The following is a 25,709-nucleotide window of genomic DNA, read 5'->3' as shown; positions in this document are numbered from 1 at the left end:
TCTAATCACTGATCTCTACATTACAGCGCTATATAGAACACTATAGAGAACAGAAACGGTCTCTAATCACTGTTCCCTACATTACAGCACTATATAGAACACTATAGAGAACAGAAACGGTCTCTAATCACTGTTCTCTACATTACAGCGCTATATAGAACACTATAGAGAACAGAAACGGTCTCTAATCACTGTTCCCTACATTAGAGCGCTATATAGAACACTATAGAGAACAGAAACGGTCTCTAATCACTGTTCTCTACATTACAGCGCTATATAGAACACTATAGAGAACAGAAACGGTCTCTAATCACTGTTCTCTATATTAGAGCACTATATAGAACACTATAGAGAACAGAAACGGTCTCTAATCACTGTTCTCTACATTACAGCGCTATATAGAACACTACAGAGAACAGAAACGGTCTCTAATCACTGTTCTCTACATTAGAGCGCTATATAGAACACTATAGAGAACAGAAACGGTCTCTAATCACTGTTCCCTACATTAGAGCGCTATATAGAACACTATAGAGAACAGAAACGGTCTCTAATCACTGTTCTCTACATTAGAGCGCTATATAGAACACTACAGAGAACAGAAACGGTCTCTAATCACTGTTCCCTACATTAGAGCACTATATAGAACACTATAGAGAACAGAAACGGTCTCTAATCACTGTTCTCTACATTAGAGCACTATATAGAACACTATAGAGAACAGAAACGGTCTCTAATCACTGTTCTCTACATTAGATTGTTCAGGCCTCATTAACACACACACACACACTTTGGTTTTGCTCCAGTCAACACGCAGACGCAACCACACCTACACTGTGTTTGAGCTCAGACACAACAGCTACGCTCTGCTTCCAGACACCACAGCCTGCTCTCTGCTCTTAATAAGCCAGGGACTCATTTAGTCATGCAGTAAATACACTGTGGTTAAAGTGAAGCTATGAAGCAGGAACAGGCTACTCAAAACGGTGTCGCGGATCCAGTTACGAGGTCAGTTCTAAGTTGATTTTGGACAGAGATGCACCCATTCTGGCATCTGACCAAAACAGTGGCACTAAACTATTCTGTCATTGTGCTCTGATGGCGTATTGGTCTCATTGATACCATCATCTTCTATTTATTACATGCACTGTTGTAAATGACATTTCACTTCTAGGTAAACCCTGCCCTGTTAAATGCTTGAACTCTCAGCTCATTATTTAGTTATTAATCAGAAGACTTATCCAGTTATCCAGTACCTGCCATGAATTATCCAGTACCTGCCATGAATTATCCAGTACCTGCCATGAATTATCCAGTACCTGCCATGAATTATCCAGTACCTTCCATGAATTATCCAGTACCTTCCATGAATTATCCAGTACCTTCCATGAATTATCCAGTAACTGCCATGAATTATCCAGTACCTTCCATGAATTATCCAGTACCTGCCATAAATTATCCAGTACCTGCCATGAATTATCCAGTACCTTCCATGAATTATCCAGTAACTGCCATGAATTATCCAGTAACTGACATGAATTATCCAGTACCTGCCATAAATTATCCAGTACCTGCCATGAATTATCCAGTAACGGTCATGAATTATCCAGTAACTGTCATAAATTATCCAGTAATGGTCATGAATTATCCAGTAACTGCCATGAATTATCCAGTACCTGCCATGAATTATCCAGTAAGTGCCATGAATTATCCAGTACCTGCCATGAATTATCCAGTACCTGCCATGCATTATCCAGTAAAAACTATAACAGATCCATTAACTACTAAAAATTATAACTGCTACAAATATGTGATAACATCTATGAATCATTCAATATTTACTACAAATTATTCAGTAACTACTATAAGTTATTTTGTAACTACAGTTAACTATTATTATTTAGAACATTTAATTATTTAGAAACTATTATGCATTATTCAGTGACCACTAAGTATATAATAAGTATTATGAATTATTCTCCAACTATTATGAAATATTTAGTAACTACTACAAATTATTCTGTTATGAAATAATTAGTAACTACTATGAATTTTCATAATTACTATACATGATTCAGTAATTACTACTAATTAGTCAGAAACTATTCTGAATTATTCAGTAACTACTGTGTTATTCAGCAACCACGACAAATTATTCAGGAACTATTATAGGAGAAATAAGTAACTGCTATGAATTATTCAGGAACTATTATAGGAGAAATAAGTAACTGCTATGAATTATTCAGGAACTATTATAGGAGAAATAAGTAACTGCTATGAATTATTCAGGAACTATTATAGGAGAAATAAGTAACTGCTATGAATTATTCAGGAACTATTATAGGTGAAATAAGTAACTGCTATAAATTATTCAGTTACTGCTTTAACAATTGAGTAATTATTACTAATTATTCAGAAACTATTGTAAATTGTTCAGTAACTATTACAAAATATATAGTAATTATTTTGAATGAATCGGTAACCACTATGAATTATTCAGGAACTATTACAAATGATTCTGTTATCACTGTAAATGATTAAGTTACTACTACAAATCATTCAGCAAGAACTGTGAAATCCAGTGACTAATATAAACCAGTAACTTCTATAAGTGATTTAGTAACTACTATGAATTATCCAGAAGCTCCAATGTTTGGCTCAGGAGTGTGTATTTACTGTAAAAACAGGGTAACAGTGCATCACTATTACTACAATGCCTGATGTTAAGGCCCTCACATAATTGAGCTGTGTGCTGTAGTATGTCAACGCTTTACTGCCTCAGTAAATCCAGCAGTCCTGCGTTGTGCAATGAAGTCTGGATGTGGTTTGGTTTTAGGGTGGGAATAGCTGATGCTACTCTGGCTATAAGAGGATCCTGCTGTATCCTGTACCTGTGGCTCTTGGATATGATTTGCGTATTTCACCCACTCAAAAGAAAAAAAATGACTTAATTCCTTCCCCTTCCACATTAACTCCACTGCAGATGAGACCATTTACACAAGAACAATGACAAAAAGAAGCTTAAAATTAGATCAGAATGATCAGATTTGAAGGCGGAAACACTTGGGAACTTGGTAACTGCTCGAGATATATTGATCCCAGCTGAGGGTCGCTGCCACTGTGTGCTTTATGAAGGCACTAAAACAAGTTTCACCGCGAGACTCTGGTTCTGTAAGAGTCTAATGTACACAAGTTGCTTTGGGCAAGAAAGTCAGTGGTTGGTCTGCATGGGACAAAACATACTTACTGCACTGTTACACTGTAGCATGTGTAGTTATTCAAGTTACAGTGGCTATCAGGCAAGAAATCAAATGTACACAGTTTCCTCCTTATTTCGGAAGTAGCCAGTCAGCTAAGACATATTTGGTGTCTGATGTCTGCCTGAACCATCATACACTTATCATAAACTGTGTTGAGTTGTTACCTTAAATAGACTTGCTTACGTGGTTTCTGGTACTCTGAAATACTGTTGTGTTGTATGAAAGCCCAAGCTTCAAGATACTGCTGCTTTCTGAAGATAACAGTGTGTCTTACGGCGCCCGAAACCAAATATGTCTTGGTTGATCAACTATATTTAAGCAGCAGAACCGGGAAGGAGTGTGTAATTTGCGAAATAACATCACATTATAGAGATAACACACACTCCTCGAGTCTTCTATTGCTTTTATACAACAGTTAAATACAGTAAGAAATGAAGAAACTGGGCCGTGAACGCGGCGTTTAATACGTTTTAACGTTCGCAGTTCATTCCACCAAACTATAGTTCCTTAACGAGCAGCTTGTTGCTACGTGAGAGTAACAAGCTCCGCCCACTCGCTGCTCAGTCTGCTGTAAGCCCCGCCTTTTGAAGTACAGACTGAGCCCTAAAACTGCCACAATATCAAGTTCAGCTCAGTTTTGTCATTTTTTTTGGCCAGATTAGTATTAATGTTGTTATGTTCCAGCCAGTCTGTGTCCATTTTCTGTTTGTGGCAATGTTAGAAGGAAAAATATTCAAACGGCTCGAGCGTCTCCTACAGCCGCCATGCTCGTTGCTTAGCAACGACACCTCAGTGGAGTGATACAGTGTTTGTGAAAAAACCTTAGAACGCTTCTCAACCAATCAGCTTGCGTGGCTGTTGTATAATTTAGCATAACAATAAATTATGTACATTTGTATGTGTATTTACTGCCATACTACTGCTTTAGGACAGGGATAAGAGCACTTTAACGTACAGATAACTTAGAAGGGTCGTTTTTCTAAAGCCACACCTCTTTTCCCCGAGCAGACAGGCCAGCGTCTCCTCCGATCAGGCCCTGGATGTTGTGTTCGCTCTCTCCATGGCGACACAGGTAGATGGAGTGTGAGTGGACATGGATGTTCATCAGATAGTAGACGATTTTGCTCTGGATGTAGTCCTGTACACGGTTCACCAGGAAACGCTGGCCTACGTTTATCACCTGGATAAAGGAGCGGTCTCTGCACACACAAACACACCATCGAACTGTTTAATTCCATAATAGACACCGTAACACAGTGCATATATACATATATAAAAGGCCTGGTAGAGCGCAACACTGCCCCCCATCATAAACAACACTGAAATCTTTCATCTTTGAGAGAGAGGAGAAAATCAAGCTGTTTCAGATCTGAAATCATCCACAGAAGATTCTGTCCATCCTTCCACTGAAAGCGAGTGTCCTGTAAAGAAGAGAAGCTGTAATAAAGGCCGAGTGGACACATTTAACACTAAAAAGCGATGTATTTAATTTAATTAAGCTCTGCAGAACCTACTGTTCAACCTTTGAAAAGCAAACAGATGTATCACATCTTTAAACTGTAACGATTTAAAAATGTAAAAATTGATTAGACTTGTGTCTCGATTCAATTTACATTGATATGTATAATGCTAGTCAGAAACACCTGTACAGGTATGAGGAAGAACCACTGAGAAGAACCAAGACTCTAAAGGAGAAACTCTCTAAGAACATGCGGAAGAACCACTGAGAGGAACCAAGAATCTAAAGGAGAAACTCTCTAAGAACATGAGGAAGAACCACTAAGAGGAACCAAGACTCTAAAGGAGAAACTCTCTATGAACATGAGGAAGAACCACTGAGAGGAGCCAAGACTCTAAAGGAGAAACTCTCTAAGAGCATGAGGAAGATCCACTGAGAGGAACCAAGACTCTAAACGGGACCATCTCCCTCTGGGCGACGCTGCAAATACAGAAATGAATGAGTCTACTCATTAGATGGACTTCAGACTGACCAGTCACTAATGATAGAGGTCATCAAAAAAAAGAAATGAATTAAATGCATGACTGGATTAAATTATGCTCTAAGTAGTCTCTATGACATCCAGCCAAGGCTTCAGTCGCGGCAGAAAAGGGGCTTGTGCAATCAGGTAGGACTGGCCACTGTAATCTGATACTAAGATGCTTGCTGACTCTATAACAGTAGATAAAAACACAGTGAATGTTGTCGGCTCAACAGAACATCTGGTTCTGGTAATCAAACTGAACGATAATTGGCTAATTAACCTGACTAATCTCTCTGTTTAAGGTGTGGTCAGGACACTCTTTACATACCCGGGGGAGTCGAGAGGAGATCTGTGACTCAGCACAGTAAATCCTCCTTTATTTCTCCCACAAATAGAGCCAGAAGAATGAAAGGAATTATTGATCCGAAATTCCCGACAGCCGTTGGGAAAGCATTTTTCCAAGCAAACTACTTATCAAGTTCATCACACATTTGACTGCAGCACAGCTTTAAAGAGTGAAAGCAGAACACACACGATACCAAAGAAGCTTGTGTGACTGTAAACCCAGAAAAATGTTGGCGCCAACTTAAATACCAAACTTGGACATGTTGACACATAAACATGTGAACGTCTGCAAAACATGAAAATGTAGACTTTGTCTCCCCCTGCAGGTGCAACTGTAAGACTACACCAACGAGAGCAACGTCCAGACTCTTACCAGGGCTGCACAACACTGATATTACTGGGATTATATTTTGTATTGCTGTTGTCCAAAGAGAAACATGTATTTTCTTTTTTGTCCATTTTTATTTTTCTACTTTATTTAAATAAAGTGGACCAATAAAAATGGTCCAAAATGATCTGGAATAAAATCTCTTTACATTTTCTTACACAGAAAATTAAGAATGCTTTGGCCTTCTTCCGTAAAGTTACCATTTTGTAGATACTTGTTAGTGACTGTAATGCAACACCCCTGTGGCTATTCAGTCTATATATACACTGATCAGGCAGAACATTATGACCTTGTTTCTACGCTCACTGTCCATTTTATCAGCTCCACTTACTGTATAGCTGCACTTTGTAGCTCTACAGTTACAGACTGTAGTCCATCTGATACTTTGTTAGCCTCCTTTTACCCTGTTCTTCAGTGGTCAGGACCCCGCGGACCCTCACAGAGCAGGTACTATTTGGGAGGTGGAGCATTCTCAGCACTGCAGTAACAGAGACGTGGTGGTGCTGTGTTAGTGTGTGTTGTGCTGGTCTGAGTGGATCAGACACAGCAGTGCTGCTGGAGTTGGATCTTTGATATATCAGCACCGTTCCAACGTCGGAATGTTCAGTCCATGATATAAAGCCATTAACAACAAACAATTAACAATGTGGGATACATTAGCAACCACCTAGAAACCACTTGGTATACCATAGCAACCATATAGCAACACCCCTAGCAACCACCTAGGATACCAAAGCAACCACTGGGTAGCACCCCACCAACCACCTGGGATAGCAGAGCAACCACACAGTAAAACCAGAGAACTTCTGGGTTTCTCAAACGCTAGAGGGCGCTCCCGAGCGAGGCCAAAATGAATAGGCTATGAATGAATAGCATTTGAACAAAATCATAGCTTATACATGCCTAAACATTTTTAATGTAAAAGAACACATGCATTTCCTGAACAGAGCACCATAAAACATTTTAACACCACTGTTACACTTTTAAGAGCTATTAAACTCGAGTTCTAGGACTTCAAAAAGGTGTCTCATATACGTCTATGATGCCTGTGAGCGTGAACAGCCAATGAGCTGCTCCGCTCACCAACCAATCAGCACTCAGTAGCAGTAAGGCCAGCAAAAAAAAAAAAAAGGAAACAGATATGTACGTTTTCTTTTGCTTTTTTGGTGAAATACATTCTTCTACTTTCTGAAACTGGAGGAAAGTTCTGGACAAGTGATTAGTAACTATTTAAACTTTTTGTTTTTAGCTGTTGAGCTCCATTCACTCCCATTCACTGAGGACTCGCTTGCAGGGTCCTCTGCTGCTTTTCATATAACGGGGAATAGGAAGTGGCCAGGCAACCACCTGGACTATTAGAGCAACCACACAGAAACACCCCAGCAACCACCTGGAATACCATAGCAACCACTTAGCACCCACCTATCCTTCAGGATCAATACAGTATCTATCAATGAATCAATCTATCTAGCAACACCCTATCAACCACCTTGGATACCAGAGCAACCACACAGAAACACCCCAGCAACCACCTGGAATACCATAGCAACCAGCTAGCACCCACCTATCCTTCAGGATCAATACAGTATCTATCAATGAATCAATGAATCAATCTATCTATCTAGCAACACCCTATCAACCACCTTGGATGCCAGAGCAACCACACAGTAACACCCCAGCAACCACCTACAATACCGTAGCAACCACCTAGCAACACCCCTAGCAACCACCTGTGATACCATAGCAACCACCTAAAATACAATTGTAACTGTGTGGAAACACCCTAGCAACCATCTTGGAATTGATTAGCTGCACAATCACCGCATTTTCTTCAAATTTTCTGCGGAAAATTATTTCCTTTTTTTAAATTCCATGAAAAGCCTGATTCATTGAAACAGCCACAGAAACTCTATGGTTAGACAGGAAGCTCACAGCACATGGCAAAACACATGACTGGTTATAGTTCATTTGCATAGTGCAGCTATCTCTGGTATCAGTATTAAAAAGGTCAGTTTCCCACTAAAGTTTAACAAAAAATACACTGTGCAGCCTGAGTTCAGACCAGCTGCTCCAGCCTAAATCCTGCTTTATGCTGCAATATAAAAAAAACAAGAGAGCACAATTACCTGCACAAATGAATATGTTAAATGCAGAACGATTTGCAGATACTAAGACAAAACATGTTCAGTAAGTAATGTAATAATGAAAAAACTTTGGGTCTACATGAATGCCATTAATCTGATATTCAAATCTAAGAACAAATAGGAGTATGCTGGTTACACAATAGCTTAAGCATTCAGAATAATGCTGAAATCAGATGATGATAGTATTTTCAGTGTGCATGTAAAGGCATTAGCTGATATAAAGTTTAAACAGAAACTGTATCAAACTTTCACATTTTCAGCAGAAATCAATCATGTAGATGTGAAATTACTCACAGTGGTTTGATGTGTGATGGTTCGTTACAGAGAAACATAGTGGTGGTTGGTTAGTGTAGTGGGTAACACCTCTGACCAGGGGTCATGATGGCGCTTATTTAGGTGTCACACAGTCATAAAATGAGTGCAAGCGAATTATACAGTTTTGTTATTCATCACTTTTATTTTTGGCGTATCTGTAACATAAAACTAACGTCTAGTCAGAGCTCATCTACGTTTGGATATTTGAGTTTTAATTGTTTAACAATCTGAAATAAACACCTGAGTTGCATTTAATTAACCTGAACTATTATCAATATCATCCTAATCCTCCAATAATAAGAACAAAAATAGATAATAACAATAATGCTAACAAAAAGTGGATGTTCTTATTTACATGCATTTTGTTTTAGACTACTGACTCCGCCCACACAATAAACATTAAAAACTAAAATCTACAGTTAGTGTAGAAGCATCTCATACACTGTAATAATACAGCAGTTATTTACAATCACAACATTATATCGTCATTCAACCTTCTATTTATTTCACTTTTCATTCGGTCCAGTCATAATTTTAACACAAAGTCTGGTCAGTAGGGGGAGCAGTGAACTCGCTGCGTGACCTCAACCTCCGTCTATGAGCGCGGTCATCGGGTCACGAGTTGGTGAACGCTGCTGTCTTATTGGCCCCCAACAGAAACATCTGTATGACTTACAGATGTACTGCATGTAAATGATGTTTAAATGAGGTGCTGCTGGGCTGGCGCTTGATTTCACGCGCTGAAGCTGACTCTTCAGTTACTCTCAAATCTCGGCTTGTTTCCACGTTGTTTCTTGTTTGTACGTCATTAATGGTATTCAAATGTGTGCTTGTTCAGGTTCCTATCAAATTTCACCAACACGCCTAGAAATTCTATAGACTGCTAGAAACGTAACAGAGAAGCTGTGGTGAAAGGGCGCCTCTTATAAAGTGATATATTCTTACTTGTCATGCTGGTCTGGGTCTAAAGGCTGATATGTGACTTTGTAGCACTCGATCCTCTTCAGGAAGTCCTCCATCACACTCTCGCGGTTCCTCTCAGGATAGTCTGGGCTAGACACCTTCACGTCCTGGTGGAGAGTTCAGAGACCCAGATTACAGTTTATATTACTTTTCAAAAGCCTGGATTCAATGTTTTCAATCATTTAAAACCGACTGGATACACACACATATGTATATCCAGAATGATAAACGAAGCTGTAGATAACTCAAAAATGACCGAGACATCTTTCAAATATTGAATAAAACTTTCAAATGTACCACTTGGTGTCTAATAGTCTAATAGTATTTGAATCAACACTGTAGAAGTTATTGTACATACAGTAAAACAAATGCTTGTATCTCCATTTTTGTCGTTTTTCAGTGTAAATTTGTGTAAATTTCATGATGAACAGACCAAAAGAAAAGGCCCAAAATCACTTGGAAAGCCTGGTTCCATTGACTTACATTAAAAGTAAAATAGGTTTCTCCTTCCCTTATAAAGTTACTATCTTGGACATTTTTTTTTTATTCTTTTCAGCGGAGATACCAAGTGATGCCAAACTTTTGAATGGTGGTGTAGATTAAATTAAGGGTTAAGCGAGGCACGACACACTGCAGCCAACTTCCAATCAGCCACTTTGACTCCACCAACCAAGTGCCAGGTTCATAAAACGCAGCAGCAGATTTACCAACATGATCACAGCATGGCGGTAACATGTTTGCTCACTCATAAATGAGGATTATCAGTAAGATTTACCTCTTGCATGACATGAGCCCTGACCACACTATTATCTTCTTTAAATATTGAGGTAGCAATTTATAACATGACAACACCACAAACAATAACGCCTGAACCACTCTGACGGTCATTTTTTCCCACTGAGAGGCTGACTCAGCAGATTAACCCATATATTTAAAAGACACGTTTTGGTCTTTTTGGACGGAGCAGCTCGCCAAACTGTCTAACTGCTGTCGTAGGAGAACACAAGAAGAAAGAAGACCTGCTTGAGACAGATTGTAGATCGTCGCAGACGTCTGACATAAGAAATTCAAACGCAGTTGTTGTGGAGGGACGTTTAGAGATTCCTCTCACACTTTCAACTGCCACTAAAAGTGAAAACGCCTCTTCGTTCTGCATCAAGTTCCAGGATTGGCTCCTGTGTTTTTAATTTACAATGGGTTTTACAAAGAAATTCAAGTTACATGTGAAAATGACATTTTACTAGTAAATATTTAGGGTGAAAATTGATTTGTACCGGTCGCCATTTAGTTTTAATTTCAGACGAAGCTGAATTCCTGAGCTCAAGAAAAAAAAGGATAAATACAGAAAATAAAAGCTAAAACGACAATTCCAGCATGTGAAATTCATTTTTAACATGTGGAAAAAAGGTCAACTTTAATTCGTCTTAGTGAAAAATAGTGCAGTTATAGTAAAAAGGCTTGAATTCATACCAGTGAAAAATGAGATCCTACATGCTGAAATATAATTCCTACAATTAAAAGTTGAATTTTAAGATTTTGTAAAGTTTTTTCTGACACACAAAAAAAATCTTTGTTTCTTGATTAAAAACATAATTAAAAACATCTTTTCCTTCAAATCCGTCGCTCTGATTCGGAGAACTTTTTGTTTATTTATTTTTTGTTTCGGTTTTGTTTCTGTCATCGTGTCCATTTCGGAAGCAAACCGGAGCTTCGCTTAGCAGGTCGCTAATGTGAAGCAGCTCATTTACATGCTGGTTTTCATTGGCTGCAGCATTTAAAGACACTGCAGCTGGTCCATTATCTCTAGTTAACATCACTGTTCACTGTTCTGAAAGAATTTCACGACAACTTACCATAATGTTTTCAGCGATGACATCTGGGTCGTCACAAATTGACTCGACAAAAAACACCTGAAAGAAGTGAGTAAAGTTTCCATATTAAAGGAAGAGGTCAGTGGAAAAATGACATTTACACTGTTTTCACTTTACCGCAAATGCAGTCGATCAGCCTTGGATGAAAATATGCCAAGTAAGTATATACAGAGGTTTACAGAGGTGTGTTTGTACACTTTCCCCAATGTGATACATGATACCGCTTTAGTGACGGACGAGTCCTTGTTCTCATGCAGGTTCTTTTTAGTTTTGTATTTTATCTGTGCACTTTGCTCAAGGTATCCAAGCCCTTCCAGCGAACTGCACTGTGAGTTATTTGCTTACAATCAATCAATTCGAGTAGATGTTTGGTAATCTGCTGTAAACGTGACTCTCCTGTTGATTCTCTATTGAACAGGATGATTCATTTGGAGGTTTTTTCGTAATCATCCATCCATCCATCCATTTTCTAAGCCGCTTCTCCGTCAGGGTCGCGGGGGGGTGCTGGAGCCTATCCCAACAGTCTTCGGGCGGAAGGCAGGACCCCTGGACAGGTCGCCAGTCCATCGCAGGGCAGATGATCGTAATCAAAACCGATCAATGTTTCAAATGTGATTAGATGACGAACCCAGTGGCGTAGCCAAGTGGTGCCCCTCCTGGGAAGCGTGCCCACGCCTTCTTGCCACCCCAGATAAACAAAATAAGACAGTCAGCCTTCAACAAAGAAGCAGTCGCCACCAGAAAAGCTCTGCACTGCTACTCCGTGTAATCATCGTATCTCACAGGTGAGCAAACTCTGCTTTAAACCCGAATGTTCTTCTTGTTTGTTTTGCTCGAGCAAGCAGCCAACATTGGCTTTCTACAACAACAGTTAAAACCACACAAATAAATCTACAGTATATTACAGTGGTCCTTGGTTCCTTACATGGTGTGGCAAATACAGTATGAATCACTGTAACGTCACTGTGACTGAAATTCAGTAAACAGTAGAAAAAAGTTTGAAATATCTATTTTTCATTTGTTCAGATGTTCTAGTTCTAGAGTGAAACGGTATTTAAAATGAGGTCAACCAGAAAATAACACTTACTATTTGGCTAATCTTCACATATTTATGATCACACTAATAATTTGCCCAGTACACTTCAGCAGTGCTGCTCTGTGAGCTACAATATATGAAGCAGGCTACATGATGGTGAGATGAAGTAGTAACTCATAATATTTATGATCATGCAGAACCATTTTCTTTTCTAAAGAACCCTTAAAGAACCATCTTTTACTAAGAGTGTAGACAAATATTCTCTCATAATGTTACCTCACAATTTTTCCTCCCAGCAGTTTGCTACCCCAATACTGCTGCGTCTAACCTGGCAACCGCATTGAAAAGGTTCTGGCAACCTCTTCAGACCACATGGGGAAAAAAAGTGTGGGACTTTTCCAGTACACTTATTGTTTTATTAGAAAGAAAGGAGATATCAAAGGGGAACCACCTACTGCTCAAAGTTTCAGCATAATTGAATCGGTTAAGGTGTAAACAGAGTCATTCCGATTGGTTTGGTGTGAAATGCTCTGTTCTAGAGAAACTGAGTCAGAATTGTTCAGCCGTGGTGATAGGAGCCAGATGTTTGAAGATGCGCCTGAATATGCTGCACAATGCCTATTTACTCACGCAGTTGTTCATGAAGTGGTGAACCTTGCCTCATCCTTGCTTGTGAATGACTGAGCCTTTCAGGGATGCTCCCAATCATGACACTCACCCGTTTCCAATTAACCTGTTCACCTGTGGAATGTTCCAAACATTCCTCAACTTTCTCAGTCTTTTGACGCCCCTGTCCCACCTTCTTTGGAACATGTTGCAGGCATCAAATTCAAAATGAGTGAATATTTGCAAAAAACAAAGTTTATCCTTTAAATATTCTGTCTTTGTAGTGTATTCAATTGAATATAGGTTGAAAAGGATTTGCAAATCATCGTATTCTGTTTTTATTGATTTGGTTTTACACAACGTCCCAACTTCACTGGAATTGGGGGTGTAAACACTCAGAAAGACACGTGTAGGTTCACTGGTCATCTAGGATAGTAAATAAAATGGCTACATTTGTGTTGCAGATGCTGTAGACCCCTGGTTCCTATCACCACCACTGTAAAGAAACCAGTCTGTAACTTTTTCTGCAACTACCACTTTCACATCAAACCACTCTGAATGACTCTGTTCACATCTCAGTGATTGAGTTAAGCAAACATCTGACAGTTTGAAGGAAATGCGTGATGATTTAGCAATTCAGCCTGCACAGTTCCTTACTTTAACTTCATAGCTAAACCCTGTTTTGACTACATTTGCGGGTGTGAGGAAACTGAAACTGTCTGAAGATTTCTGGCTGTTTCTTTAGCAAACACGGACAGTTCACTCAGTGCTACAACTAGGCACTGTAGAGTAAGTCACAGCAGGAAACTGACCTTGTACGAGTTCTCCTGAGCAAACCCCAGAATGAGGTCCCTCCTCTCTTGAGTTGTGTTGGTGGCGTCAAACACCTGCAGAGGTTGACACAGCACACTAAGATGGCTTTATATCGGAAACAAATGAAGGGAGCTTGTGAACACACAGCTAAGCTATGCAACACATACAGCTCTTAGCACAATAACTGACTACTTTCTCCATGACTTGACATTTCCATCCGCACAGCAGATGGTCAGCAGTTTTAATGAATAAATGAAACTCACGGCGATCTGGCCACCCTCTTCGTTTAGATACACCTTCACGTCCTGCAGGGCAATGAGAGCACACTGTCTGAGGAGTGAGAGGAACACAGTTAACGCATCCATTTTACTGCACAACCTTATTTATATTTACTCCTCTACTGCACAATGTTGCCTGAGGGCAACAAACTCATTTTCCTCACTTTACAATAACATTACAGGATTAACGGTAAAAGGAAGAGTTTGAGTAAGTCATAGATAAATATAATAAAAAGCAGGTACTTGGTCATACTATCTCTTAATGGGCAAATGTAAGCCCAGAGACTTTGCAAAATTATATTTGAAGCAACACTGTTCAACAGAGGAATTCATTTAGCCTGTCACAAGCCAGGTCTCACTACTTCTGCCTCTATATCATTTCTTCTCATTGTCGTACAATGTTGAACCAATGCAACATACTCATAAAGAAACCCTGCACACATTTTTAATGCTTTTTTAATTTAATAATCAGGTCTGAAAAAATTAATTAAGGACCATTTTGTGCAAGAAAAGCGATCAAACTTCGGGCAAACTGTAAACTCACCCGGCCCGAATTCATAACGTAACTGCAATGTAATCTCGCACACCGAGCCTCACCACTCCCACTTAAAACTGAAGGAGCTTAGAGCTCCAGCGCTTCATGAACAGAAATAAACATGTCACTCTGAGTTAAAGAAAAGTTGCTGTGTTGTTGCCGGCAGTGATTTGCGAACTGAGAACTTCAAAGGTAAGATATAAGTGAAAAGATACGCCCTACTACGCCCGCTGTGGCAGTACGCTTTAGCTTAAGGTGCTACATGGTTTGGGTTATTTTGTTTGTCTGCTGATGTTGTTTTCTTTGTTATGTACATCTCTCAGCTGTCCTATTTTAGCCGATGTCGTCTTCACTGGGGTAAATGTTGGGTTTCTGCCTGTGCTCTTATAATGATCGTGTACTCATGTTGAGTTTTGTCACAACAGCGTTAGAATATGCAGGATGATGACTGTACTGCTGTCAGCCGTAGGCTATAATCTCATTTCATAACACAGAGAGACACCGCGCATTTGAAAAATGTATTGCTTGTCAATATGTTATTGTCTTTATGCAACCAGTGCAGATCAACGCGGTAACCTGTCTTCTAAACAATAACAAATAACTTTACATTATGCTATCTAAATAAAACTGCCAAGCATGCACTCCCCTGAATTAGACGTAAAATTAGGGGCATTAAGAGAAGAAAATATCCAGTTACGTAAATCACACTGACAGCAGGATAAGGAATGATACATGAAATGTTACAATCTTTACTTTTTTTGACGTCTGATAAGTTGGAATGGACAAAAACTACCAAAAACTATGAATGCAATAATCAGCATTCAACATTTCACATACTGTAGAGCACTAAATCCAATGAAAGAGGACTAATTACTTCTTTTTACAGAAATATGCAGTTGTTCGTTGTTCCTTCAGTTATCATGATATACATGATGCTGTCAAGTAATTCATGACAATAACAATAAATATTGTCTTACTGGCCAGCCTTAAGCTCCACCTACTCACTTCCTGATTTTCATGGCCTCTGCATTGTCGTGTCTGAAGAAGTCATAGGACTTGTATGACTGGACGGCCTCACGCCGGTACTCTCCCAAGTTGAACACTGCATAAAACATGCAAGTGTCAGAAAATTACAGAAAGATGTGTTTAAGATTTGCCAAATCTAGGATTAGCAACAAACATCTGTCAGCATGAACAATACATGAGGTACCCGAACGTATAAACCTGTCAATCAAAGGACAAAGACTGAAAACTGGAGTATATAAACAGGTTTGTCACAAGCATTTTTCAATGAGAACATGATGAGGTAACAGTATCAGGCAGCATATTCACCTTTTGTGGGTACTCCTATCCAGTTGAGGTAGCGAGTCAGCTTCTTGGACATGTAGGTCTTCCCTCTCGCAGGCAGACCAATCATTACAATCATAGTGGAGGTATTGGTCATATAAGATGCCCATGCTGTAAAAAGAAATAAGGCAGTATTCTACATTTTGTTTATTTTTCACTTTTGGTCTTAATTAATTTTTATAAATTTGGGGATTTTGGAGACCCCTCTGGTGGAAATATGTAATTGCAAGCAACATGCACAGGCACATTTAGTAATACATTTACATTTACATTTACGGCATTTGGCTGACGCTCTTATCCAGAGCGACTTACAATTTGATCATTTTTTTTTTACACAGGCAGGCCAAGGTGGTGTTAGGAGTCTTGCCCAAGGACTCTTATTGGTATAGTATACTGTGTTTTACCCAGGTGGGGATTGAACCCCAGTCTACAGTGTAGAAGGCAGAGGTGTTAACCACTACACTGACCAACCACGGTACAAACCGATGCCACAGATGGCATCCCAACCACACAGTATACGAGTTTTGCTTCGGTCCCCTTCCCCAGGTAGATGAATCTGACGATTGCAAGGACTCAGGCAAAAAGGACGTGTCTCTCTGAGAATGATCTACTATTGTCACATCTTCATCAGTATAATGTTGATTTTATACTTAGCCGGACCTCCCTTTGAGTTTGTGCATGTGACATTAATATGTAAAGGCGTACAACATGGTCCAAAACTCTTCAGTTCTGACTGAAATCATTTGCAACCTCATACAAAATAAACCTCAGCTACTCAATTCGGATGTGCAGATTCTTTGGAAGACTGCAATGATCAATTTGCTGATCGACAGGAACAGCACAACATTTAATTGTTTTTTCTCCATAGCTTCCACTTTAATAACTCTGCAGGAACAACACTCCACATTGCTTCAACATGAATGGACAGAGCTAAACTGTTGTAGGTTGAACGTCCAGTTCTACACAAATGTCACAACTAAGATAAATTCAGAACTGTCTGTTTTTGCTGCTTAGTTTCCATATGTGGAGTGCAGTAGCCAACTGTGTTGATTAGAGCTACAGGCCATAAATGACAAAGCTCATTTCTGCTAGCTCCTCTATGGAATTTCTAATACCAGCTGACGCTAGTGCACACTGGCCTTTCTTGCTCAAACATGGACATTTAAAGCTTTGTAAAAACATTCACACAAACACATTCAGTGACAAACCTAAAACTTGCAGAAGGCCTAAAAAAGCGATGTTTTACAAAAGTGTTTCTACCCACTCTAGACCCAAGTCCCAACCAATTGGAGGGCTTGCTTGGCTCTACCTACCCAAATACCAAGAAAAAATTCAGATTGGACAATTTTCCATTTCAGCATTTTAACCCTTTCCACTTCCTTTCTGTTTTTTTTTCTACCAAAACTCAAGAAATAATAATGAAATAAGATTACACAAAACATCAGACCTATTTTAGCCTCCAGAAATCAGCAGGCCTTCACTGGAAGGCCTTGAGGGTTCCACTATGATGGAGTGAGCAGTGAATGGTATGTTTTGAAACTTAAAGGCCCAATCTCATTTCTTATTTTACCCCTACCCCTTGTTTTCAAGCATCACCGTGACTCTTGGAACTGAGTTACAAGGGGTAGTCTTTGAAACATTCCCTACGAAATGGGACCCTCAAATAACAAAGAACACTACTTCATTAACAGGCTACTAACATCTCTCTGCAGGCGACCCTGCCAGTCTGCAGCAACAGCAGAGGAGGGTAAAGTTCAGCAGCCTCGCTGCTGAGCTTTAGTTACATCTAGTGCATCATATGCTTTCAAAGAGGGGGATACACCAGTTATCTATAATCACCCACCCCTAATTCTGCTGTGGTACAAAGCTGAAATCAACTATCTGCCAGCTTCTTGTTCGAATTTTCCCGTTCCACCTTAACTGGTGCAGCAGTTCTGACGCTTGAGGCACTAGAAGGTAATTGTTGCACCATTTAAGCTGGAAATGGGAATCAGCATACTACTAGCGATCCTCCGTTTGGAGGGCCATGTAGCCCTAACACTTCACCCTACCCCTCTATCTCGACAAAAATTGGGACACCCTACCCCCTAGACGTGAACACGCCACAGGGAGGGGTAAGGACTAAGTGGTAGGGCAAAGGGTGAAATGGCATTGGGCCTAAGAGTGTTTAGGGAAATGTAGTTTTCTGTGTGTGCTTTAAGAAACTGTCACGCAAAGTCATTGCTGCCTGTAATACGAGACATTAAATATCTTTTGGAAATGATTCATCAGAAAAGAGTTCAACAGTCCTGCTGGTTCAACTCACAAAAGATCTGTGTTTATTAGAGAAGCACAGCTTCTGAAGCCCTTTACCTTTTCTCTGACCTCATGGTCTTGTGAAATTATGGTCTTGCACAAGGCAGTTCACACTAAAAGTTGCTTCAAAATGTAATTTTCTGCTACGAAAAATCTACTCAAACATCATGGACCGTCTTCACCTGCTCTGAATGCTGTAAATAAACTACTCAACTCATTCTGTTTGAAGTGTGGGCAAATCTAGAGCTCATCTGAGCATTCAGCTTCCATATTTAACCAATTACTTATCCATTATAAGGTCGAAGGTTCCTTCTTTTAAATCATTGCTTGAGAAACATTCTTGGCACTAGACTGAAGGTTTCAGATTGTTTTTCCATCCCAAACTCTTCATCTGCACGTGACAAAAGTCCTTCACGTGGCCGCTACCTAGCAACCACCACTTCATGTTTGCCTTCCCTGTGAGAGAAATTGGATTCTGAGCAAAGCCAGACATATGAGTCTGATATGGGAGGTTGGGGAGTAATTAAGCACAAGCTAATTCGTTGGCTAAATGCACCAATTCATGCAATTAGGACTTATTGCATCTGAATCCTGCTCTGCTTGGCGGACCTCTTTCTGTTTCGAGATCGTTCCTTGCTGTGTCTGCCTTAATGTCATGCAGATATCAGCTTACGGCAAGCCATTCTAGCGCAGTTTCTCAGGCCCAGTGCTGTGAGACCCTCGCACAGAGGGGATTACTGCTCTAAGACTTGTGATTCAGCTTCATGAAGGCTCTGATAATCTGTTGAAGGCGTGTATCAGGTGTGTCTGAGAGGAAAAAGCACTAATTTGTGCGGTGAAGGTTCTGGAAGCCACCTCAAAAGGTAATCAGCTAACAAATGCACCAATTTTCCTCATCATTAATCATTTATAGGGTACACCCTGGATAAAGGACTGAGGCGTGTGTTGTGAAGAAACACAATATGGTGCCAACAGTGCTTGTCTGGATAGGCAATAGCTTAAAGAAGAATTCCACCAATTTGGAAACATTTCTGCATTATTCTTTGGCAAACAGTGGGGTTCAAAAATCTGAGATCGCACTGAAATTTAGGCTGAAAATAGTAGAAAACAAAGTAAAAAAAATAGTAAACAAAGCAAAGTTACATCAAGTGAAGTGGAGAAGATTGATTCTGCATATATATATCTATTAGGTCACTACGCAGATTTAAGCAAATTTTCCCTTAACATACTCAATGAAGTACTTCTCCACTGACCGTTTTAAGGCCTTCATAAGAAAGGTCAGGATGTCTTTTTGTCTTATGTCCTCCACAGAAGCTTGCGTCTAGACTAATTCAGTTGTATTAGATCTACCGATCAAAGATTAGGAATGAGCAGATCAGAGGGACAGTGAAGGTGGAGCATTTTGGAGATAAAGCCAGAGAGGCCAGGTTGAGATGGTTTGGACATGTGTTGAGGAGGAATAGTGGATATATTGGGCAAAGAATGTTGGAGATGGAGCTGCCTGGTAGAAGGAGAAGAGGTAGACCTCAGAGAAGGTTTATGGATGTAGTGAAGGTGGACATGCAGATGGTTGGTGTGAAAGTAGAGGAGGCAGTGGATAGGGCAAGACGGAGGCAGATGATCCACTGTGGCGACCCCTAAAGGGAGCAGCCGAAAGAAGAAGAAGATTAGATCTACCGATCAGAGACTTGGAGTGTCTCGAGCACAGGCTGTCATTAAGTGGGCACTAAAATACTAAATACTAAAAAATAATGAAAATCACGATAAAATTTCAAAGCTTCCACTTTACACTCAGACGGTTACGCTGATTACATCATTAGTAATGAAACGTGTTGCATTAGCTAATTACAAAAGGAACGCAAATCAGAACCATGTCATTTTACAAAGTCAATGTTTTCATGTGAAAGGGAGCCCCCCAATCCAGTCCCAGCACTTTAATGTAGCTCATTTTGATCTGATCGAATCTACAGCCACATTATTTAGGAACGAACTGCTGCTTCCAATTAAAACGACAGCAAAATTACAAAGTTTTCAGTGTGACATTCTGCACTGATATGTTTAGATTTTCTGACTGACTCATTTTAGTGAGTTATGATCTATTTGATTAACCTCCCCACTGTTATTTTAATATTCTGCAGTGAAACCACTGCATGAGCTTAGTGGTAACATTTTAAAGAGTTGTGAATACAGTGTGATTTCATGCTGCTCTAACACACTGAATAGTAGAAGAAGCACAGCCGCCAGTGAAGCAGAACGCCTCTGTGACAGTTTTGTTTTCAGCCGACTCGCGAGTGAAATCATTGCAGGAGGCACCGGTGGCTTCTGGTGGCATGGCGCTCATGCTAACTGCCAGAAAGCAGGCAGGAAGTGTAACAGCAGTTTTCTCACATTTTGCCTGCCTACATTTAGACAAACCTTGGCTAGTACAGACACCGTGGAACCACAGATATTAAAGTTTTCACGTATGACTGCGACTGTAAAACTACAGTCAGTTCCAAACTGAAGACACTTCGATCTTCGGAAAACACACCTCATGTAGACGGCGATCGCGAAGGGGCTTTATTTGGAGCATTCCAACACCATTTAACAGCAGGGGTCAAAACACAAGCAGGCAATAGCAAAGGCACATCCATGTTCCCAATACCAGGAGGGCAAATCAAGGGTCAAAACCAGGAGAACAATACAAAAGGAACAGGCTTAGAAACTCAGGTCCAAAACACTGAGACTTTGCCAGCACAAAGGTCAAACAAAGGGGTTTATATGAGGCAGATAACAAGTCCAGGTTCACTTGTAGGTGTGAAAGTAGGGGGAGCCAGGGGAGCCTCCACAGAGTACGGAGACCACATGACGCCTCACTGCACAGGTTGTGGATAAAGTCCATTCATGGCACTTTTACAAAATGAATATGTAAAGAAAGGACTGGAACCGGAATTGGGTTTCAAATAGCCGATATTAGACCTGGGCAGTAAGTCGAACTAATCAGATATCATCAATGACCTTACTTAAAAGGTGATAATCACCATATTGGGAAAAAGACAGACAGAGAGTTTTGCACTTTCACTGTTAAAACTTTTTTATGGGGCCTTAAAAGGCTTCCAGATAAATTTCCTGCTGTGGGTTTCTGCAACATTTAGGCCTTTCATGCGGAATCTTAGTTTTTAAACTATAGTAAAACAATGTCTCAGCCGTCATACAGTGCATTTGTAATCATTTTATGCTAAAGTTTTCATTTAGGAAGGCCAAAAAAAAAACAGGTCTGAGCCTCAAGTTCTAGAAAATCATCGCAATTTAAATCACAGTCGCAATTTAGTCCCAAAAATCTAGATATTTTCCCAAAATTGTTCAGCCCTAATATAATCTTGTATCATCATTTTTAAAAATATGTGTATATTGAAGTACTACAAGGGGGCTACGCACCTAATACTTTCACTAACCTTCGCACCTGCGTTAATGTGATGTGACACTAAATATGATTTGATTGGATTTCATTTTGATTCGATTTTTAGTGCGTAATAAGCCCACAATGTTAAGGGGTTAAACTCTTCAGACGTCTGGTTCCTATCACCACCACCGAGAACAATTCAACAATTTTGACTTGATTCCTTGAGAATGGAGCATTTCCCATCAAACCATAAATCTTTCAGTTATGAACAAATAAATAAATGATGGAACTCTGTGGGCCACGACTACATGCAACCAATCAGTATTGCCCTTCGCATAGCATTCGTGGGCCACTGATTGGTTGCATGTAATCGTGGCCTGCAGAGTTCCATACTGACAATACACAGTAGCAAGACAACCTTCGAACTCCTTTCTGTCCACTTGTTACCCAGGTTTCATTAAGATTAAGATTAAGTGACCCTTATTTTCACCTCCTCATTTAACCCATCTGGGCAGTGAAACACCACAAACACACTAGGGGACAGTGAGCACACTTGTCTGGAGCTGTGGGCAGCCCTATCTGCAGCGCCCGCGGAGCAATTGGGGGTTAGGTGTCTTGCTCAAGGAGCCTCAGTCATGTACCACTGGTGAACCGGCGACCTTCCGGTTACAGGGTTGGTTCCCTAACCTCCAGCCCACGACTGCCCCTTCATCTGAGACAATCAGAATCAAGCTTTACTGTCCAGGTGTGCTAACCATACAAGGAATTTGGTTTTGGTTACAGAAGCTCACAGTGCACAGTATCAGACAGACGTTCACATGTAGAGAATAAGATGAAAATAAACATAAAATCAAGACAAGATCTAACCTGCTCATCACGCAGCATGATGTACTGACATTCCACACTCAGGAAACCAAACTCCCGACTCACTAAGGATTTCTTTTCAGCATGAATGAACAAGTTACAGCACTGCTGACTCAAAATGACCAGGACACTTTCTAACCCACTGAGAGAACTGCAGAGCAAACTCATCATATAACACAACAGACCAAATGATGTGAGGTCTGGCAGCGTCAGCGCACACGTATCTGTGTAGATAAGGTGCCGCTTACACAGAAATATAAAGAGTTTACTTAAGCATTGTCCTGACCTTCTATTCACATGATTTGTATTAGCTCACACTTAAAAAAAGGTTCTTCAAGGGTTCTTTAGTAAAGAAAATGGTTCTATAAAGAACCATGAACACTTTGCATCATTAAATGGCTCTGTTCATCATGAAAGGGCTGTTTAGATAGATGGAGAAGGTGCTGTAGATGGTTCTATATAGAACCTTTTGGGAAAGGGTTCCATATAGCACCAAAAAAGGGTTCTTCTACTGTTACAAGCTTGACGTTATTAAAAAAGAAGAACCCTTTTTGAACATTTTTCTATACAGCACCAAAAAGGGTTTTTCTACTGTTACAAGCTTGATATCGTAACAGCACAAGAACCCGTTTTGGTGCCATATGGAACCCTTCTCAAAAAGGTTCTATATTGAATCAGATATAACACATTCTCCTTCAATTTGAAGAATGCTTTCACTACGAAAAGAACCATTTAATCATGCAAAGGGTTCTTTGGGTGCTCATGGTTCTACGCAGAACCACTTCCAAAGCCTCACTCCAGTCTCCCATTGGCACTGCCGAATGGTGGCTTACCAATTAAAGCCCCATCAGAGGCGACACACAGCTGCCTCGAAGCCGCCACGAAGCGCCGACGTCACTGGTTCACTCTCCAAACTCTTCCCATCATCATGGAATAAGCAGCCTCATAAAAGTTCAGGCCTGATTAGATTTAAACAGTCACGATGAGCTGATGAGATCCAGCAGCCTTTGTCTGAAACATGACCGGGTGTGTGACCAGGTGTTCGTCGACTATTGCTGTGATGATGTCATTCTGTCAGCGCACGAGGAGTAATATTACAGCTATTACAGGCCAATACTAGCCTGTAGGTCACGCCGCCGACAACCCAGGAGAAGACCTTCCCGTCTCATCAGTGGAGTGACCCTTATTTACAGACGACAGGTTACTCCACTGACCGGTCAGGAATGTTTTGCGGTGGCGGTGTCAGTGGGGTGACTTTGGAAAGCGTTGCGTGTACAGTGTGTAGTTGGTGTCGCCATAGCAATGACCTCAGATCGGTTTGTGTGAGGAGAAGGAACTTAACGAATATGTTTGTCTTGACCTGCACGTCACTATTATATCGTTATGACAGGTTTCCTGCTGGCATAGATCAGTGATTCACCACAGTGCTGATCGTGTAGGACCCCTGCTGAACACACACACACACACACAACAAAACCTTGTATCTCCAAAATGGTAACTTTACAGGAGAAGGAAAAAACCTACCTTACTTTTAATGTAAGTCAATGGAAACCAGACATTTTTATGAAGTATTTTGGGCCGTTTCTTTTGGCCCATTTATCATAAATGTTCGACAAAACATAATTTGAAAACACCTTTTGCCCTTTATGTTAAAAAACCAACAAAAATGGAGATACGAGGTTTTGTTCTGACACCAGCGATACACACACACACACACACACATATATATATATATATATATATATATATATATATATATATATATATATCGCTGCTGTTGGATCAAAATCTCCTATCTCCAAAATGGTAACTTTACAGGAGAAGGAAAAAACTTACTTTACTTTTAATGGAAGTCAATGGAACCAGAGGTTTTTCCAAGTCATTTTGGGCCGTTTCAGTTGGTCTGTCCATCAATACATTTACACACAATGTAAAGGACAAAAGGTATTACAAGATTTTGTTCCGACAACAGCGATATATAGTATGAAGTGGGTGTGGAAGAAGAGGGAAAAGACTGAAATGTGGTGGGCACAAAAGGTGGGCCTTACACAAAAAGATGCATAATAACGCTAAAAAAGACTTCTACAGCACTGAGTATCATTTATGAGCACATTTATGACACTTATACTAGTGTATAGTAAACTACAGTAATGTAATAGTCCAACACATTCAAAAAGATGGTTCTTCAGGGGTTCTTTCGTAAAGCGAATGCGAATGGTTCTGTTTAGTACCACCAGTAACACTCAAAAATGTGTTGTATAAGGTTCTACACAGAACCTTTTTGAAAATGGTACTATATGGAACCAAAGCGGGTTCTGCTATTGTTACAAGCCTGATATTCTGTATAGAATCTCCATCAGTCTGAAGAACCAGTTCACCATGCAAAGAACCGTTTAGGCAAATGATTCTATGAGCGATAAGGGTCCCATATTTCTAAGGAACCCCTGAAGAACCATCTCCTTCATGAATGTAGGTGTTACTACTCACAGCATTTCTTCTCGTTAGCTCTGCCCTCGGTCTTCCTGCTGTCGGTGGGTCTCTCCGCGGCTCTCGGCGGGTCTCCATCCCCGCTGCCCGGGTCACCGCCGCCGGCCAGCGAGCTCATTGTAGCCGGGGTGTGGAGGCTGGATTCAGGGGAGAGGAGAGCCTGAGCCCGGGGGGTTTACCTCCATGTCTAACGTCACCTTGTAAACTCCTCTTAGAGGCAGTGTGATCAAATTACTTACCTGGCATAGAAAAAAGCTAAAAACCAGGGGGGCGTTCACTCCATTGGCACACAACGCGCGGAAACGCCGGACTCTCTGAACTTTAATCCGCGTCGAGCTGCGACTCTGTGAATCTTTGTTTTGGTTTCAGGAAGAGCTGCTCGCCACCGGCTGGAGGGGCGGGGCTAAGCGCGCTACGCTGATTGGCTGCGATTTGAAGCGTTAGGAGGTGTGCCCGTCGCTGGTTGGCTGAAACACGCGTCAATCAAAAGCCCAGCCTTCGTTGTCGTTTTCTTTCTCTTTGCTGAACTTGAGTCTCAATGTCACCGCATTCAGACCGGGTTAAAGCGCCTGGTCTGACCAAAGGCCGTTATCCGCGATCGGTGCGCTGTACAGGCCTCTCCTGTGACTGCATACGGTTAACAGTAACAGTGAACTGTAGATAGATAGATAGATAGATAGATAGATAGATAGATAGATAGATAGATAGATAGATAGATAGATAGATAGATAGGTGGATGGGTCAGTGGGTGGGTGGATTTATAGATAGATAGATAGATAGATAGATAGATAGATAGAT

General features: G+C 40.5%; 1 protein-coding gene across 1 annotated transcript in view; it reads right to left on the bottom strand.

Moving 5' to 3' along the window:
* The window catches only part of pfkfb2a (6-phosphofructo-2-kinase/fructose-2,6-biphosphatase 2a), a 40,906-nt gene extending 15,621 nt beyond the window's left edge, over positions 1 to 25,285 (bottom strand). The window contains exons 1-9 of the mRNA XM_017717909.2: positions 25,151 to 25,285; positions 24,912 to 25,048; positions 15,869 to 15,994; positions 15,542 to 15,638; positions 13,987 to 14,053; positions 13,723 to 13,797; positions 11,251 to 11,307; positions 9,380 to 9,504; positions 4,252 to 4,459 (exon numbers count right to left, since the gene is read on the bottom strand). Coding sequence (XP_017573398.1) covers positions 4,252 to 4,459; positions 9,380 to 9,504; positions 11,251 to 11,307; positions 13,723 to 13,797; positions 13,987 to 14,053; positions 15,542 to 15,638; positions 15,869 to 15,994; positions 24,912 to 25,029 — 873 coding nt within the window. The 5' untranslated portion in view covers positions 25,030 to 25,048; positions 25,151 to 25,285. The remainder of the gene's footprint in view (positions 1 to 4,251; positions 4,460 to 9,379; positions 9,505 to 11,250; positions 11,308 to 13,722; positions 13,798 to 13,986; positions 14,054 to 15,541; positions 15,639 to 15,868; positions 15,995 to 24,911; positions 25,049 to 25,150) is intronic.
* Positions 25,286 to 25,709: the final 424 nt, after the last annotated feature.

Source organism: Pygocentrus nattereri, chromosome 9 (assembly GCF_015220715.1).
Source record: "Pygocentrus nattereri isolate fPygNat1 chromosome 9, fPygNat1.pri, whole genome shotgun sequence".
NCBI classification, from domain to species: Eukaryota; Metazoa; Chordata; class Actinopteri; order Characiformes; family Serrasalmidae; genus Pygocentrus; species Pygocentrus nattereri.
Note: the sequence above shows the minus strand (reverse complement) of the source record. Positions and strands in the feature narration are given on the sequence as shown.